The sequence below is a fragment of the Plectropomus leopardus genome, chromosome 19 (assembly GCF_008729295.1).
Source record: "Plectropomus leopardus isolate mb chromosome 19, YSFRI_Pleo_2.0, whole genome shotgun sequence".
Lineage (NCBI taxonomy): Eukaryota > Metazoa > Chordata > Actinopteri > Perciformes > Serranidae > Plectropomus > Plectropomus leopardus.
Window position 1 is genome coordinate 20,704,060 of NC_056481.1, and position 19,023 is coordinate 20,723,082.

A 19,023-nucleotide genomic window follows, 5' to 3' on the forward strand; every position below is an offset into this window, starting at 1 on the left:
TTGCCGCTGTCTAAAACATGCAATTGCAGAATGAGGGGACAAAGCCGTCTCGCCTTTGAGCCAGCAGCAGAGGTCCCTTTTACATGACATCTTGATGACGTGCTATGCATGTGACCTGCCGCACGAGATTTGCCAAGCAGCTGGTAGCAGCTAGGGGGCGAAATCAAAGAAGTAGAACAGCAGCCGCAAACATCCACAAATAGTGAAAACAATGTTGCCAGGAGCTCCTTACCCTCTGAGCAGAGGATGAGATCAGCCACTAACAGGAACACTAAATGATTGTTATTGACATGTTATGTCATTATTATTGTTTATAAAAAGCTGCTGACACATATATGTCATACTATAAGCCGATGGTGTTGTGTTACATGTCACACCTGTCTCGCCTCTTTCGCATTTGCGATGCCAGCATGCTGTTTAAAATCACACACTGGAGCGACATGATATGGCTGTTGTTTGTTAAGGATGTGTAAAAAAAAGGGGACTTTGTAGGGGTTCTACAGCGCCACCTCTGTGGAGAAAGGGCTTGGTTTTACTTAATCCTTGTGATTCATTTACCTGATGATAGTTTTAGCACAATCTTCTCTATCTTTAACAAGAATTTAAAAACATGCTTAATTCAAGCAAAGCAAAAATTAAAGCCTGTTTTTTTTCTTTATGACGTTTTCTAAAGCACTATATTTTGCTACATCCACTCCGTTTCAAATTTAAGACTGAGCCTTAAAGCAAAGATGATAACTATCCATATGAACATTTTTAGCTTGCCTAGTGCAGTAGTGGCGTAATAAAAAATGCAAAATTTAACTGCACAACAGCTGCTAGCAGAGAAAACAAAGTCAGCAACGGTTGTAATTTGTTATCCATGTCAAAATAACGCCAGGTAATCGAGGTTCATAGATATGCACAGGCTAATGAAGCATGTTTTCTTCAAGAAAATGGTCCTATGTATTGGGCGTGACCAATCAGAGAAGGAAATGCCCAATCAGAAAGCAGGGGTGTCCGCGTTTCTAAACCCCTGTATTTCTGCCAGTCCACAGTAAAACAAAGCACTGGAGTTTTCCAAATAAAACGGGGACAGTATTAAAAACCTCTCAGTTTTCCTGCTGCTAAAATGCCCATTAGTGAAGCTGCCAGGCTGAAATGTAGCATTATTAATGGATCTTAAATTTAGTATGGAATAATGTGGATGTAGCCTGAGTTTGTAGTGTCTTACTAATAGCTGAAGATTTTCCAGGTCCATGGCCAGTGTTGAAGTCTCTGTTACCTCCGAGCCCTGCAGCCTGCCTGCTAGGCTGCTGCTGTATCGGAGGCGGCTGCTGCTGCGGTTGCTGCTGCGGCTGAGCCTGGGCCTGAGGCTGCTGCTGCCCAGCAGGGGCGCAGTTTTTATCCCACAGGTTGACCGGCTTGTAGTTGTAATGTGTTGGGTCTCCCCATGCTGATGTCCCGTCGTCTATCTCGTTCTTCCTGCTTATAGACTGTGGCGAGGGTTCTTCCCAGCCACTTGGTTCAGTTCCGCTTCCACATCCTCCGGAGCCACCAGGGATGGGCCCCGAGGTCCAGCCTGAGCTTTGGTTCTGATTCTGGGCTTGAGAGATGGGTTTCCTCCCCCCGCCCCCTTGCATAGCCCCTTGGTCCAACGCTTGCTGTCGCTGTGGATGCTGATTGCGGGGCTGTGATTGTTGCTGTTGCAGTTGTGCCTGCGGGCCTGTGATGGAGCCCGACTGGCTGTTTGGCATCTGGTGCATTTTGTTTCCTCCGCTCCAACTTTGATGGGGTTTGGACCCCATGCCCCCGACAACACCCACCCCTCCTCCTCCGCTTCCTCCTCCCCCTGTGCCCCCTGCTCCCCAGGTTCTGCGGGGAGCGCCATCGTCCCAGCTCCCCCAACCACCCGCACTTGAATCCCCACCTGAGTTTCCTCCTCCATTCTTCCTCTCATCCTCCCATCCCCCTCCTCCGCTATTTGATTTGGACTGTTGCTCTCCCCAGTCCCTACCTGCCCCGACCTTCTGCCCCGATCCCCACCCACTTCCTCCTCCTCCGTTTCCTCCCATCTCCTTCCACGCTCCCGTCCCTTTCTCCTCCTGATTTCCACCCCAGCCTCCACTCACTGGATCATCCTGTTGTCCAAGATCACCCCATCCTCCTCCGTTTCCTCTTTCTCTCCACTCCTCAGTCCCCCAACCCTTCCCCTGCTGGACATCCCCAGCCCCCATCCCTCCTCCACCCCAGCCTGTAGCCTTCCCCTGCTGGCTGTGTCCTGGCATTACCCCTGACACCATACCAGGTCCCGTTGTGGTCACTGGCCCAGATTGTGAGACGCCAAGATTCCTCATGTTGGGGCCTGAAGGTGGTGGGGCTCTCCCGGGCAGAGAAGCCCCACTACTGCTACTGTTGCTGCTGCTCTCCCAGCCCTCTGCGGAGGACCCAGCAGAGGGAACCAGGGGCGGATTGACCCCTGGACCCATAGGATCAGTGACTAGAGTCCTGGGGCCACCAGCATACTGAGAAGATGGGTGTTTCGATGTAGCTGATGACGATTTACTCTGTCCTCCATGTTCTTCCAAGTCCCAGGACGTGTTTTGTCGGATCTGTGTTTGGCCCCAGCCTGTGTTGGACAGGACCCGCGGGTCCAGGTCAGACCGGCTGAGCAGGTTCTGTAAGGCAACTTCAGCATTAGGTGAAGGGCGACGAGGACGACTGTGACTGCTGTTTCTGGAATTTCCACCACTGGAGGAAGATCCTCCCTGTGCTCCCTGTCCGTCTACTCCCCCACCCCACTCCCCCGTTTCACTCTCTCCCTTCTGATTGTCCCAAGCTCTGGTCAAAGTGGTGGCTGTTGATGAAGAGGAGGAAGTGGCGGGGGGGTTGCCAGCTGTGCTGCCCCCACTACTGCTGCTGTTGCTGCTGCAGGCTCCGCCCACCCCCTCACCTCCTGGATTAGCTCCACCAATACCAGTGCAGCTCCCACCCCAATCACCACCTCTCTCCCCAACTCCTCCTGATGACCCCCACCCTCCCTGAGATACCCCGGAGGTTTGACTACTGTTCCCCCCAGTTCCAGAACCGCCCCACGCATTAACCGCACTGGTGGAACTCGGATACCCCCAACCCGAGGTCCCATTATCCCCTTCAGCAGCGCCGAATCCCCCTGTGCCACCTCCTCCTCCCTCCCATCCATCAGTCCTTGAAGCTCCTGTTTTGGAGTTAGCTGCAGGGAAAGAAGACTGGCCTCTCCACGAGGAGGCAAGGCTGTGGTCTCCCACGCTCATCTCACCTCCTCCCACCCCACGGTCCATTCCTCCCCCGATCACTTCTCCCCCTGCAATTTTTGGTCCCGCTGATTCGCTGTCCCACTTCCCCCCTCCCATCTCTCTGTCTCTGGATTGCATTTGGTGAAGTTGCCGCTGATGGGTGCTTGATTGATTCACAGATAAAACCGCCCCGCCTCCCAGCCCCAGGGAAGCAGAGTTGTTGGCAGACAAAGACCCTCCGGGGCCCTGGTGATGGAAGGAAGACGGACCTCCTTCCCCCGCGACGGGGCCATCCTGCTGCACCAGGGCAGGCCAGGCCGAAGGGTTGGCATTTGGATTGAAGTTGGCACCTGGAATCCCGCTGCTGCCGTCGATGGGGCCACTGGCGTCGTGGCTCCCTGGAGCAGCGGAGGCTTTGGAAAGTGAGGAGGGCTGTTGTAGCAGAGGCCCAGCTGCAGCTACTGTATTCCCTCCTCCAAGATGACCCTGGGAGGCAGCCATCCCCCACGCCACGCCGTTTGACGACTGCATACATTCATTGGGCAAAGAGAACGAGGAAGTGGGTGAGGATTGGTTGCCAGAGGCACTGATGCTGTTCACAGGCATTCCGTTGTTGCTGCCGCCCCCTCCAGTCGCGGTGAACGAAGCTCCTCCCCCATCACTGCCAGCGATGCTAGGCCACTCCTCCAGGTCGTTGCCATCGACGATCACCTTCTCCCTGCCCTGAGAGGAGGCCTGGCTGCCTGAGCTCGACCCCCACATGGAATTTGCATAATTAGAAGTAGTAGTAGAAGCAGCAACTGATGATGAGGTGAGGGCCAATGAGGAGGCAGCTGCACCAGAATCTAAAAAAAGCAAAGAGAGACTTTAAGGGTCAAAAGGAAATTATCTAAATAATCTTTGAACAGAACTGATCGATTCTAAATGTGGGGTTCATACAGACAGGGAGCCTCAATCAAAAAGCGTCAAAGACTTAAGTACTTTTTCAAGCAATCATTTTTTTAAGGTTGAAATTGTTGTCTCAACAACCATCGGTTTCAAGAGAATTGTGCAATTTCTCTCAAACATCCACAGTCAGACGCACAATGCAGCTTGTTTACTGCCAAACTACGGCTTAACACTCGTGCTAACGCCTGTAGCTAGTGTGAGTGTTTTCAAGTTAAGCTAAACAGCCAGGTGCCGATTATTTACAAGATTTGACCAATCCATTGCCTCTCTGAGCACCTATGAATCACCCGGCATTAGAAAATAATGGACAGTCTTGGTTTGCTAGCCTAAAACCTTTATTGTACACTTTTCATAAAATAACTCAGTCTCAAGGTTCCTACAGCTTAAGGCAAGTTAGGTTTAAGACTATTTTAGGATGTTGTTAATGCCACTCGGAATCAGATGTAAGACCAATTTTACAGTAACCAAATTTGTGCAGAGTTCAGTCGTGCCGCAAATCTTAATGTGCACTTCCCCATGTTGTCCAAGGAAGTGACAACTAGCTTGCAGCAAGAAGATCCTCTGCTCTGAGCATCCTGACCAAACACAAAATATGAGTGTTATTGGTTCAGCAGTCCTGATCTTTGTGATGTTAATGCAAGAGGCATTTGGATAATATATATGTTTTTTAATTCATGTTACCAATTCTTTTGAGATTTAACAATGCAACTAGGGCTACAGCTATGAACTAATCAAGCATGAAGCTATGAATAGATATATCAATCAATGAGGTAAGAAATAAATACATAAAAGAGAAAATAAGTCAGGTCTCTTAAGTGAACAATTAATTGGTTTGCTTTTTAGAAAAAAATAACATTTTCATTGCTTACATTAGATAAAATAATTAGCTTCAATTGCTACTTAACAGCACCAGCACCTGAATCGAAACAATTTGCAAAGATTGGATGCAGTCAACTTGCATCAATGATCTTCAGTTTCAGCTCTAAATGTAATGTCAAAACAAAAAACGATTATTAAAATGGTACTTCCCATGTTTCCCATTTTTAAGACTGTTCATAGACTGATTTCAGACTTTTTGATACTAATTAACGCTCTTCTTTTAGATTTATGAATTCAATGTCCTTTCAGACTTTTTAAGGACTGTGGGAACCCTGTGGATCGATTCTAAACGTGACTTTCAGCATTAGTGACACTTACCTGAGACAGCAGCCATGTTTGCATTGGGGCCATCCCCTCCTCCTCCCCCTCCCAGCAGCATGGAGGACAGTGGCGGCTGACCCCTCTTCAGTAGCACTTTATGGTCCTGCTGGCAGCGGAATCGCGGCGGCACTTCTCTCGGCATGTAGCGTGGTTGCTGCTGAGGCGCCTGGGCTCCGCCTCCACTACTTGCACTGCCGTTTCCGGCAGCGCCGGAGCCGCCAGCGGTGGAGGAAGAAATGGTGGTGGAGGTGGGCTGTCCGTTGGCCACCGCCAGGCGCTTGGCATTGTTGCCGCCCTGTGACGGGGTGGCAGCACTGCCAGGGCCCAAGGTGGCTGGGGATGGGGAGGCAGAGGGGGTGGGTCCAGGGCTGGGGGAGGCAGAGCTGCTCTGAGTGGCAGGAGATTGGACAGACGCCGGCTTGGTCAAGTCTGGCACTGAGGGAAAGGTAATACAGGGAAAGAAACGCAGGGAATTAAATTAAGTAGCATTTAAGAGGGAACAGTGTACACAATTTTCTGTAATTGTAAGTACTAACCATATATTAGTATGAAGAAATTAAGGAAAGAGAGGATGCTACAAAGAATTCCCTGATGCAAATACATTGGAGTCAGATGTTTTTATAAAGTGGGATTCATACTTTTGTGTCGAAGCAACACTGTATCTACGGTGTAGCCTCCACAAACATGCATACCCTATGCTGTAGCCTGAAGTCCACCTCTCTAGAAATGTAACTGAACATTGAAAGGTTTCTTTTTGTAAACTGAAAAACAATTAGTGTAAACAAAGATTTTATTTCACAAATAAGAATCAATTAACAGTGAAGACAGTAAAGCCCCCACACAATAGTATTTTATGTCCTTTGTGTGATTTATTCTGGTTTTATATGAGTCGAAGACAGTCTGCAAGCCACTAGGTTAATGTACGCAATGTACAATGTCATAGGCTTGCGCTAATAACATTAGAATGATGTATTTGTGGAGAAAAAGTTTTTTTGTCTGTAAATCTTGTGTTGCAATGAATCTGATTTGTAATGGGGATGCCAGTAATGTGAAATTCAAGAATAACCAGAATTTATATACTGTCCCAATCTATGTGGATAATAAACATAATAAAACTGAAAATGTAAGATCAAATATCAGAAGACAGATAGATGAACACTCTACAGTAGGCTAAATATTAAAACACACAAACACCACTGTGCTGCTTACCTTTGTTTTTTTGTTCTGTGACCTACAATAAAAAAAAAACAAAAAAAACATTAGTCACTAAATCATTCATCGAAACAGATGAATATGACACAGATAAACATGATACATTTCACTCGTTCAAATGTCAAACAACTAAGATAAGTTACAATGTATAACGGCGGGTTCACTCTTGATGCAGAAGCACTAAAAAGCGTGCTGACTTTCCATTAAGCGCTGCCCGCTTCCAATCGACACCCCTGTTAACTTATTTACAAGTAGTATGTCGCAGCCCAGAGCTCTGCGAACACCTCTCAATACGCAGAGATAGTTTCAGTACCTAGTCTATTTTATTCTGCCAGGCAATCTGAATAAAAAAACATACTGATAATCTATTAGGAATGACTTCGAGGATTTATCATGTATAGGGCAGCACCTAACGATTATTTTTTATCAATTATTTTTTTATTGATTTAAATATTATTTTTTAAATTGATTTAAATTTTTTTTTTTTTATTACTTGATTAATATAACAAATTTACCAAAAATAACATTTTAAAACTTGTCATACGCTGCAGGCTATTATTCTCCAACAATAAATAGCCCAGTCTTAACTGGTAATCTGTGTTTTACAGTCTGATATAAAGTCTCTCCAAAATAAAATTAATGCAAGAGCTTGTTCCACTCAAGTAAAAGGAATGTAGTGCAATCTACATTTAGCAATCCAACAGCAAAATAAATAAATCAAAGTAAAATTCACAGTATTTCACAATTTGTTACAGTAACGAACCTCAAATCTAGCAGTCAAACAAAACATCTTACATTAAAATTAGTGCAGTTTGAATAACACTAACTTTTCTCAAACATAAATAATTAGAACTAGTACATTCTTTCTACATCAGAATAGTCCAGCCTTAACTGGGCCTTAAGGAATACTGCTGCCTGCAGATATGAGTGCTGTATATTCGTATTTATAAGCACATATTCCACTTATTTATGAAGTTATACAAGCTCCTGCACAGCTGACAACCCCATCCTGCAAATGTTTCAAAATAAAATGCATTGTATCTGCAACTGGTGGCATTCTGTCCAGAGACACAGTCAGATAGCTTTTGTTTTGAAAGGGAAGCAAAGAAATTGAGGTAAAACAAACATCTTTACATTTCCTCACAGAGACTTTAAACTGCAATATAAAGGGGTATAAGTCAACAAACGCAAGCGTCTCGCCTAAAAAAACAGCAAGCCACCGTTTCTCTGTGCTGCAGCTGACACGCAGCTCAGGCGCGCCTGACAAGCGCTGCTCAGGCGAGCCGTGTGCACGCTCTAACTTGATAACATGAGCGCCGAAACAAAAAACAACACGCTCGGCGCTGCTCACGCTCTCATGACGTACGCTGTGTGAAATGGTGTGACGCGTCGACGCATGTTACGTGAATTGACGTATTGACGTAATCAATTATGTCGATTACGTTGATGCGTGGCCCCAGCCCTAATCATGTATGCTCAAATTAGGATAAATGATTAAATATGCCCCCATGGTTCCACATACAAGACAAGCAGAGACACACACGCAAACAGAGGCAGGGCTGTACATGTGATTTGAAAATAGCAGAGGAGCAGAATCTGGTGTGAACGGCCAGGCGTCTTCTGACAGGTGGCTGCACGAGAACTGACATATCAGAGTGCTTTTGTATCCAGCGTGAACATGATATAAGACAAGAGACAGACACAAGGGTTCATAGGAACAAATCTGTAATTGCGGTAGAAAAACATCTTATCTGAGTCTAGGAGTGCCAGGATGATAAATACATCACAGTGCTGTTGAGACTTGTTTTAAATGGTGTTCTTGTAATACTGACAGACGTAATCCAAACTCTAATGTTCACTGTCAGAATTTGGTCTATTTCCATTTGTTCCATTTCATACTTTCAAAACGGTGCAACTTAAAACTCTTCCAGGGTCAATGAAATCTTTCAGATTTGTGCTGAATACAATGTTTTTTTTAAGAGAAATTATCATTGAAAGTCCCCAAAAGACAAAGCTTCATTCTGAATTGCCATCACTCTGCCCCCCCCCCCCCCCAAAATTTGCAAGTTCAAACTTGCAACTACTTGCAATGTGCCTGTCTGCAATGTTCTAAAAACCCTGCCCATGTACACCCATGTGACCAGACGAGACAGTGTATCATCTCCATAGCAACAACTCTCTGTACTTCCATTCTGATTTCCAGCATCTCAGGCTTATTTCGTAGTTGAATATAACTTGTAGCTTCTTAAAATAAACCCCAGGTCACACTACCTCCAAAAGCAGCACATGAGCGTCTCGCTGTTTTTTCTTTCTATCCCTGTGATAACAAATTAAAGCGGCCACACTGCCTGCATGAACAGCTCCGGCACTCCACATCTGGAGATGTCTCGCTGATTTTTACCATGTGACACGCACATATTTCAGCAAAAACAGACAGTGAAAACTGTCTTTCGATGGTCATACTAACTTCCTCAACCTTTCCTATTTCTGTTTTAAAATAGAGGCCCTTCTGACAATGTTTCTGTCAACAGAATCCCTCAGTTTTTAACACAAGGCATTTATTGTGAAATATTTAAATAGCTGCGTTGTTGACAATGCAATGGCTGCACGACTCCATAAATTAGTTGAGTACCGGATTTTAATTGTGGAAAAACAGCAGGTACAGTAGCAGGCAGCTTTGTAGCAGCGCCGCAGTAACAACACTGCAAGTGTGCAAGGTGCAGCAGTTCAGCAAGGTAGCTGTCACATGCAGCCATCTGCATGCGGTGTGGCCTGAGCGTAAGACTGAGGATGGTAATGGTGAGACTGCGAGCAGCAGCAGCAACCCACCGTCAAAAATCGCCAAACCGTAAGGGACGCAGACAGAGGGCTAGATGGGGGTGGTGGACTGTTGTCTGAGAATGACGCTGCATTTGAAAGTTTTAGCTGTGGTCATGTTGACTTAGCCAGCAAACTTCACCATGAGCACTACGAGCACCTGCTGAGACAGATGACGTGCCATACGTTCTAAAACCAGCCGCTGGCAACTTGACAAGCTCAGTCGCCGGTGACGCCATCAGCCGGCTTGAGTCGAGCTCAGACCAGCCAGCTCACACAGCTGCAACATTTCTCTGCAGTTTCGTCTTGTCGCAAGTATTTGTTCTGAACTGTAACTCAATCCAAAAATTGCACAGCCCCAACTCGTCATCAACTGTAAGGCCATCAATACACTCTGAACATAAAATAACACTGTTCTCAAACTGCTGTTGAACATGGCACTGCAGTATTTGTTCAATGATGTCCAAATCCCATGGAGGAGCCTGCAAGTCATTTTGAACATGCTCACCTTCTGAGAGGCTTCCCTTTTCCTTTTGTCGTCTTTTTTCCTTTTCTTGTCTTCCATGAACTACTGCTCCTGTCCCGATACTCCTTTCTTCTAGAGGGAAAAAAACAGGTATTACAAAATGTGTCAATGTCACCATTTTAAAATCACTGAGTGTTTTTTGTATAGCCAGTGGCTTTTAACTGTAAAGTTAATCAGTGCTCACAATACACTGACCTATAGTTAGCAATGACTGCAGCATGAGTCAAGGGAAAAAAAGAAACATAACAGTTGAACTGTGGATGTAGGCTCGTGGCCACGTGAGCTTCCATCCATGTGTGAAAGCGACAATGGACTGCATGCTCGATTGGAGGAATCAGTGGCCATCAGGTGCTAGAGCCAAGAATACTGCTGGCCATGTGGGCAACAAACAGTAATTATCCCGATCATGCACATGCAGAATAATGTAAGCTGATCACACTGGTGGGTTCAACTAATTTAGACAGTTTACAAGGTGCCTGATTTAACCATATAGTCTGACTGAGTCTGCAAGTGGCTTTGGAAGCAACAACAAGTGACCAACAGAGGGTCTGCTTGTGCTTAAATTGTTTCTAGGATGAAGTGTGTGCATATCTTTCGGATTAGGCTCTTTAACAGCTGTGAGACAAGAAATGCATGCAATACAAGAACACCAAACAACACATTGTCATCAGAACACCCAATATAAGAACATATATAGCAGGCTGTCCATGATGTGGACAAATCCAACTAACAAAATAATTTTGATCAGATACTGCAATATAGATACATGCAGATAAACTGTAGAGATATTTTAGTGGTTAGCTTTTGTTGCAAAAAATATATTTATATGAGATTTTTTCCCCAAAGAAAACCATTAAAGAAGCATTTCCCCACTGGAAAAATGATATTTTCATATAACTGGTCTGTCTCTGCCACAGAAAGCCACAAATACTTTTGAAATTGATGCTACATGACAAGAAAAAACTGAGACATTCACTTTTGCTTAAGAGGTAGGGAATATACAACAACCACAATGCACTGCGCTGCACTGGACAAATAACTGCTCCTGCTGGCAGGTGACTTGAAACAAACTTGTCTGATACAATGGCAGCCAACTGGTAACAAGCAATCTCGCATTACACTTAAACGGTAAGCTAAAACATGTTTCTGAAAACATCTGAGCAGAGAAATAGACCACGCAGTAACAGAATCTTAATTTATATTTGATCAGCACTACCTAGAGATGTCTCGCCTTTAAGACAGCATTGGAGGTAACAACAGCACCGAAACAATGTGTGTGTAAAAGAGACAACTAGCAAGATGGCACAAGTGTGACATTTTGATGGCATGTTACGTGTGCGACCCACTGCAGGAGATTTAAAACGCACATTTTGGAAGCCAACTCAAAGAAGAAGACCAGCCAGCGAAAATGTCCACAAATGGAGAAAACAGTGAGGTCCAGGAGCTCCTTAACCTTAGAGCAGAGGACGAGATCACGCGCCATATAACAAGGCCCTAAATGATTGTTAATGACAAATTGTTTATAAAGCGCTGCCAACGCATATGCTATATATATATCACACTAAAAGCCAACGCTGTTGTGTTAAACGCCATGCCCATCACATCTCTTTTGCATCTGCGATGCCAGCATGCCGTCTTAAATCATACACTGAAGCGGCTTGATGCCGCTGTTGTTATTATCTGTGTAAAAATAAAAAGGTGATATAAAAAAGGGACATGGGCGGCTCTATTGTGCTATCTCTGCGTAAAAAGAGGCTTTTGTGTCCGATGGCGGCATTTCGCTTGGAGGGGAGCAGGACAATCTAGACACTGATTAAATGAAGGAAAGTTTACCACGGTACATTTACACATACTAGCCACATTATCATGATACAAAGCTGGTTGGAAATCAACAAAGTATCCCTTTATTAATGGAGATACGATGGTCAAACAGGTTAAGACATTAACTGTTAACTGAACTTAGCTTTAACAATATAATAGGCTTTTAAATTGTTGTCACTCAACTGTAATGTAGCAGAGGAACCACCCACTTAATCCACCAATACATTATGACAATAACCAATGCCCCACAGGATAGCCAAGCTCACATAACCATGATGTAAATCTTATTATCTTAGATGGTTTAAATGCATGAACTTACTGAAGTGCTACGCCCTGACGGTGTCTGTTTTACTTGGTTTCGTTTTTGCTTAGTGCCACAACACATCCAGCTGATTCACAGACACCAACCTGACATCCTCCTTGAAGCATTTCTGACCTCAGGCCTGCAGGATCACACACCCAGACCTCAATATGATGTTATTACCGGCTGTCAAATCTGCATTCAGCTCTGACATAAACTACATCAGCTAATGTTACCTTACTGTCAATGTAACACAAGATCATCCGCATTTAGCGAGCTACCATTAGCATTAGAAGATTTGAGCTTTCTTGCGCTAAAAATGGTGAACGAAAATCGCAGACAGGTGATTACAGTCGCTTAACTCGACCCATGCATAACCGGGTTAGCGTTAAGGTTAATAGCCGATCATCCCTGAAGTTTACACAGGCGACAAGTTTAGCGGCAGCTGCTGGTAAGATAGTCCGTCGACGGCTAACATTAAGGAGTGCCCATACTCGAAAAACACGCAGACACTCAACAACGCAAGCATTAACAAGTTTAATCAACGAGCTATCTCCCAGTGTAAGTTAATGTTAGGCAACTAGTCTGTTCTGCGCACACGACGGTCCTTAACAGCAAATACACCGAGCTATTAGCTACAAATCTGCTAATGCACAACCACCAGATCGCCAAGAAGCTAGCTTACGATTCGTGGCTTCCGATTCAGCAGTTAAGGGCAGAGTTAAGGGAAAGTTGCATTGCTTAACGACCGATCCTCGTTTTTTTGCATCTTCCATTGTTGTGGAAGCATGTTAGACATCCCAGGTAAAGTCTCGACGCTGTCTGAAATTCACTTTCACATTTGTGAAACTTTTATCCTATTTGTGAAAATGCTAAAAAAAGAGATACACTGCGTTTTGAACACGTAGACCACAGTGGACCAGGTCCAAATCAAAAGCCACTAAACTTTAACTGGTCAAATCTGGACTAGATTATCGCAGAGAGGCTAACAACTGTTTCAAATACTGTCATTCTACTTGTGAAAATGCATTAAAAAACGGCATTTCGCCTCTTTGGGATTATCTAGTCATGATTTGAGAGTACAGTGACATTTGATTAATATGGTCTACATGTTAAAAAAAAAAAAAAAATCGATATGCAGTTATTTTTAAGACAAACGCTGTTCAGTATGATCTACGCATGGATAAAAGATAAATATTCCCTTTTTGCACATTTAACAAACAGAATAGAGGTTTCACAAAGCTGAAACTGAATATATTTACCCTCTCTAGGATAATGTAATAATTGAACCTGTCAGTGAATAGTGGTTTTTGATTTGCAGGTTGAATCTCCCCTTTTTGCATTTCACAAATAGAACAAGGGTTTCACATGTCTGAAACTGTCTTTTAATAACCCTGTAGGCCCTCTGTAACAATCGAGTCCTAATTTGACGAGTCTACATTGAGTAGATTTTGATCTAAACTTAGATCAATATGGTTTATTTGTTCAAAAAAATGCAGTAACAGCTCCCTTTGTAGAGTCATCCCATATAAAATAAATATTTTCCAATTGCAAATATGGGCTTCATACAGCGTTGAGGCTTTACAATATTTGATTAACATGCTTTCACAACAGTAAGAGGTGCAAATAACCGAGGTTCAATCACTCAGCAACATAAATTTCCCTTAGCTATCCCCTTAACTGCTGAATCGGAAGCTACAATTCGGAAACTAACTTCAGCGTCGTTAGTGCTAATGCTATCGAGGGTTAGCTAAGTTATCTCCTGACAGAAGCTACAAGTAGCCGGGCTAACGACGTTAGCTCGGCCAGCAAACGCAGTGGCATTTCATTAACAAATACATTGCAGTCATTTTGCATGCATACAAATTAAGACAGAGTGCCGAGACACATTATCTCAAGTTTACTCACCTCTGGAATCACATATGAAGAAAAGCTAGCGTGCTAGCTAGCTTAGCTAAAGTGCTTCAGTGCGATTTTTTTCTTTTTAGCTTTTTGAGGCATTCGTCGAGGCTACAAGAACAGCGACGCCTGAGCGGACAGTCAAGTAAGTTGATGAAAACACACGCTACTGATTTGTAAATAAGTACTAACGTTGTAATAGTGTAAACCCTAATGTGCAGAAGAATTTAAATTTCAAAGCGCTGTGGAGTCAGTCGGTTGACGGGCGGCCATTTTGCTGCTCAGCATGAAGCGTCTCCAATGGGCAGCCTGTGGCAGCTGCGTGGAGGCGCTCTGAGTGGCTGCTGCTGACGAGAGGGATGCACAAAAGACGCATTTGACCTTCATAAACTTTTGACTGTCAAACTTTGCACCACTGTTCCTGCACCAGAGGTTAACAGGCCTCCAAAATGCACATTTTAAATCGTCCCTAGACAGCCTTTTGCACAGTTTTGCATGTTCATCACTACAACTTTCTCTCGATAGCATGGGTCCAAAAAAGAGAGGAGCGAAGAGGAGGAAAACCGAGGGAGGAGAAGAGGAGGAAGAGGGTGCTGAAGAGAAGGAGGCTGAGGAGAGAGGAGACATTAAGAGGAAGGACCGTGGGAATAAGAAATACATTGGAGCTCATGTTGGCATTCAAGGCAAGGCAGAGTTCTTTAATTCTTCAGTTCCTTTAAGTGTAAGGGACTGTTCGTTATTTATGAGAGGGGAGGGGCGGTGCATAAAGGGGGAGGTATTTCAAATCCTTTTTTAAGCACTGGGGAGGGGCTTATGGTATTTTTGTGTCTAAGGGACTGTGTTTTGTGTTTTTCTTTTCTTTTTCAGATGATCAGAATCTCCAAAATCCAATCCATTTTCACTGTTTCTGGCAATGATATATGGGATTACCTTGAGGATTTTTGAAGAAAAAATATCTTCCAAACCTGCGACATGGTTTGGAAGATATGAAAAAAATCAAAGTTAAAAATAAACCGTTTGCGCAAACTAATCAGTATTCACAACAACCGTGAAAAACAGAGCCTTTTTTTTCCCAACTCTGGGATTTTGTCTTCAATTTATAACTTCAAACACTGAGGGGTCAGTCTTTAAAATCTAACAACTAATTTATGGTGGAAGGAGAGTGATGCGATCTCCCCAAGACACACAGGCAGGCATAAGGAAAAACATTTGTAGATTCGGGGAAGGTAAAAAAAACATACCCCAGCTACCCCCCTCCTCTGATAAATAAAGAACAGTCCCTTGATAGAGTTGGAAACACATGCTCTCACACTTCCTGCGCTGCCTCTTCTATATGTCCTCAGGAGGGATCTGGAAAGCGGTGGGGTCCTGCACAGAGATGGGGGGCAGCAGTTTTGCCTTGTTTCTGGGCTCCCAGCGCTCCTGGAAGAGGCCTGCACTGGATCACGCAGCTGCAGACAAATTTCGGGAGCAATGTTGCATACAGGAGTACGACCCGGCTCACATCCTGCCTCATGGGTCTTACCTAATGAACTGTGGATCTCCTAAAGAGGGTTGGTCAGACGCTAATGGCAGATTCTGTCCTTCGCTTCTTGCCTGAGTTATTTCCTCTTTTCAGCCGTGTCTCCTCTGGTTTGTGTCGCACGCAGATGTGTTTGAGAAGAGCCAGGCCCTGCTCGTGGATGAGCTCAGCCGCTGCAGCCTCCTGGGCCTCACCCTCTACAACTTCCACCCCGGCTCCTCCCTGGGCTCCATCACCACTGAGCAGTGTGTGGAGAAGATAGCAGGAGCCATTAACCACGCTCACCAGCAGACACCCGCTGTAGTTACAGGTACAGGAGGCTCCGTGCAGGAAATCCTGGCTTTACGCCTGCACTGACTTAACATGAGTCCTGCTGATCTGAGAGCGAACATGAAATGACATGACAGTGTATCTCAGTGTAGCGAGAGAACTCAGTGATATAATAATAACTTCATTTATATGGCGACTTTAAAAACAGAATAATAAAAAGAACATTAATAAAAATGCCAAACAGAGAAAGGTCTATAAAAGTCAAGAATAAATGTGTATACAAAAGGTTAACAAAAATAAAGCAAAACAAATTAAAGAAAATTTAGAAAAATTTAGAAAATACAAGAATAAATGTAGGGATAAAACAAAGATAAGAAGATAAAAACAGATAACAAGCACATACATTTACAGTATGAAAAGATGGTGAGAACAGGTCATCAGAGGACTGCATAAATAGATTAAGAGTAGCAAAATGAATGAAAGGAGGAAAATGAATTAATAAATAAACAAATAAAGGTGACATCACACAAAAGCAAGTCTGTAAAAGTGGGTTTTGAGAAGTGATTTTAAAAGATGTCACTGATTCAGTAGTCATCAAACCCCAGAAATTAAAATACGTGTCCCTCAAATCTTAATTGGTGGGCTAATTTTTTAAATAAAACTGTACCCACATATATTCATGACCCCAATTAGGAGGATTTAGGAGGATTGAAATTTTATTACCACGAGTCAGTGGACAAAAAAATGAGTCAAGCATTTGAACTCAGACTGACTTCTGTGTACGTAACTTTGAGGAACTGACTGCCAGCTTGACACCAGCGTTGCGTCACTTGTGATTCATGATAACGACCACAGTGCTTTGACTAGAAATAACCCAAATGCCGCCGGTGTGACGGGAACACGCTGCAGTAGAAATACCTGCAGAAACACTGACGCACAACTGCCCTCAGGCCGGGCTTCAGATGTGAGCGACGGCTCGGATGTGTGTCAGGTTGTTTAAGGAGACGCAGGAGTTAAATTGCTGTGTCAGACCGTTTTTTTGTCTTACGCCTGCCTCCCCGTGTGGTCAGTGTTGGAGAACATGAGCGGTCAGGGCAGCACGGTGGGCGGAACGTTCTCCGAGCTGAAGAGCATCATAGACAAAGTGAGAGACCAGACCAGAGTCGGAGTGTGTCTGGATACCTGCCACGCCTTTGCAGCAGGTGAGTGAAGCCCGAGGTTCATCTTTTTTATCCCTCAGAATCATCAGAAAACATCAACATCAAAACTTATTGATAATCAAGCTTGTCCAAACTAAATGTTGGCTTCAAGGGTGAAGCGACTCTAGTCTGTTGTGCTAAAGGAAAAAAAGCATGTAGACAACAAAAAGGCCGCTCTATAGACTGCCAACATGGATATGTTGATATTTTAGACTACTTAAAGTCATGAAAATGCAGTAAAATAATGTGGAAAAGTTCTGAAAGTGTTGTTTCTGGGTAGGATACGACGTGGCTGCAGAGGGAGGAGTGAAGGCCACGCTGGATGAGTTTGATCAGGAAGTGGGGCTCGGATACCTTAAAGCCGTCCATCTCAATGACTCTAAAGGTGCAGCAGGGCTTTCACAGGACATTATCACAAAAATGATCAAATAGATGAGTTTATTGAATTGTCTGAAGTTTGAATTTTTTGTTTTGTTTTTCGTATTTGCAGGTAAACTTGGCTGCAACCTCGATCGCCATGAAGACATCGGCAAAGGTCACATCGGAATCTCTGCTTTCCGAGACATCGTCAACGAGCCCAGACTGGACAACATCCCTCTGATACTGGAGACTCCTGGACGGTGAGACAACTGTTATGGTCTTATATTGGACAAAATCTCTTTATTAATGTCTGACTGTTGTGTTTTCTCCACGCAGGCCGGGATTCGAGTACGCCGAGCAGATCGAACTTCTCTATTCCCTCTGTGAGAAAAAATAGTGAGCACTGTCATTGTTAAGTTGGTGCCGCTAAACTAAACTCTGCAAAAACCCCACAGCGCACGAGAGAATTTGTCAAGGGCCAAAGTGGATGACGGTGGAGCTTTTTTTGTTTGTTGATCACTGTGTGAACCGTTCTGAACTCGAGTGAAATAAATGTGTTGTTGAAAGTTTATATTGGACATGTGAGGAGTCGTCTTGTTCACAATGAGCCATTAGAGGGCAGCAAGCACACACAAGTACAACACAAACCCCATTTCAGAGTCCATGTGATGCCACATGTTGCACACAGACTGGAAAAAGAATATTCAAGTCTAACTTACTGCATATTTGCTTTTTGTCACTTTTTTAATAGTGCTGTCTCAATTCATAGGACCTAATATTCTTCATTTTGCCCATTTGGTCATACCATTATTTGCAGATGGCCCTTCTTTTATTGCTTATGTACATTTTTGATGTAAATTTATGATTCACATAACTACTATCAAGGTCATGTGATTTATTTAAAGTTGATTCCTTTAACAGTAAAAGCATAAATTACATTTCATCTGAATGAAATCACATCAGTTTGCAGAGGAAGTTACTGGTGACGTATTGTTCCCACAAGGAACATTTGCAGAGTTAGCAAGAAATCCAACATGAGGGAACAATCATGGGGTCGTATCCAATGGACATGATATTTTATTTTATTATTAACTGTTATTCAGCCTTTATTTATCCATTTGAAACTTGAGTAAACTGGCTTGATTTCTTACAAAACGTGAAGAAGGCAATGAACAAAGAAGGAATGACCCAAAGATTAGCAAGAAATTAGTAAAAAACTGAATAAGAAAATTACCTGAAAATTAATACAAAAGAAAGAAAGAAAAGGAGTGTTAAAAGGGCAAACAGGGCTTGGAAAAACGTTTTTAAAAATAATAATTCAGTAAAATAATTTTAAATATGTAATTATGATCATTAGAAATGTTTTTTTCCCCTAGCTTTTTCTTTTTCCCTTGACATTTTCCCTAGATTTTTTCCCCTAGCTTTAAAATAAATAAATAAATAAATAATGTACTAATTTCTTGCAATTTGTGGAACATTTCTTATCAAGTTTGCTCATTGTCTTTTCCCCGTGTTTTTGAAATCACACCAATTTGCCTGGGGTTCAAAGGTTTAAATACATGTGAAATGTTTCTGAAAGGATAAGAAAAGTGATGTCACCCCAGGTTTCATAAGGTGAATACAGATTTTGAATATAGAACATCTATTTTTTTCACATCTTGTGTATATCTACTGTATATCTAACTGATGGATGG

General features: G+C 43.5%; 2 protein-coding genes across 6 annotated transcripts in view; one reads left to right on the top strand and one right to left on the bottom strand.

Moving 5' to 3' along the window:
- tnrc6ba (trinucleotide repeat containing adaptor 6Ba) overlaps nucleotides 1–14,245 on the bottom strand; it is a 30,292-nt gene extending 16,047 nt beyond the window's left edge. Inside the window, exons 1-5 of one of the 3 annotated variants that reach the window (XM_042507374.1) lie at nucleotides 13,988–14,245; nucleotides 9,940–10,026; nucleotides 6,612–6,633; nucleotides 5,400–5,837; nucleotides 1,214–4,099 (exon numbers count right to left, since the gene is read on the bottom strand). In XM_042507374.1, coding sequence (XP_042363308.1) covers nucleotides 1,214–4,099; nucleotides 5,400–5,837; nucleotides 6,612–6,633; nucleotides 9,940–9,996 — 3,403 coding nt within the window. In that variant the 5' untranslated portion in view covers nucleotides 9,997–10,026; nucleotides 13,988–14,245. Of the gene's footprint in view, nucleotides 1–1,213; nucleotides 4,100–5,399; nucleotides 5,838–6,611; nucleotides 6,634–9,939; nucleotides 10,030–12,097; nucleotides 12,181–13,987 lie in introns of those variants that run through there. The other 2 variants (XM_042507373.1, XM_042507375.1) reach the window with 2 other exon arrangements.
- On the top strand, nucleotides 14,034–17,900 carry si:ch211-141o9.10 (probable endonuclease 4). Of its 3 annotated transcripts, none has more exons than XM_042507378.1 (8): nucleotides 14,034–14,123; nucleotides 14,504–14,661; nucleotides 15,322–15,531; nucleotides 15,628–15,810; nucleotides 16,841–16,972; nucleotides 17,250–17,354; nucleotides 17,460–17,589; nucleotides 17,666–17,900. In XM_042507378.1, exons 2-8 carry the CDS (start codon nucleotides 14,505–14,507, stop codon nucleotides 17,724–17,726), a joined length of 978 nt encoding a protein of 325 aa, XP_042363312.1. In that variant the 5' UTR covers nucleotides 14,034–14,123; nucleotide 14,504; the 3' UTR covers nucleotides 17,727–17,900. The 3 variants fall into 3 exon arrangements, with proteins under 3 accessions (XP_042363312.1, XP_042363311.1, XP_042363310.1); XM_042507377.1 differs by lacking the exon at nucleotides 14,034–14,123 and adding an exon at nucleotides 14,318–14,410; XM_042507376.1 differs by lacking the exon at nucleotides 14,034–14,123 and having other exon boundaries at nucleotides 14,367–14,661.
- Nucleotides 17,901–19,023: the final 1,123 nt, after the last annotated feature.

What these genes read in the sequence shown, in the direction of transcription:
- si:ch211-141o9.10 (XM_042507378.1), top strand. Translation starts at nt 14,505, where the DNA reads ATGGGTCCAAAAAAGAGAGGAGCGAAGAGGAGGAAAACCGAGGGAGGA. An exon ending in AGCTCATGTTGGCATTCAAG is followed by an intron (nt 14,662 to 15,321) that starts GCAAGGCAGAGT and finishes ATATGTCCTCAG; the next exon opens with GAGGGATCTGGAAAGCGGTG. An exon ending in CTGTGGATCTCCTAAAGAGG is followed by an intron (nt 15,532 to 15,627) that starts GTTGGTCAGACG and finishes TGTCGCACGCAG; the next exon opens with ATGTGTTTGAGAAGAGCCAG.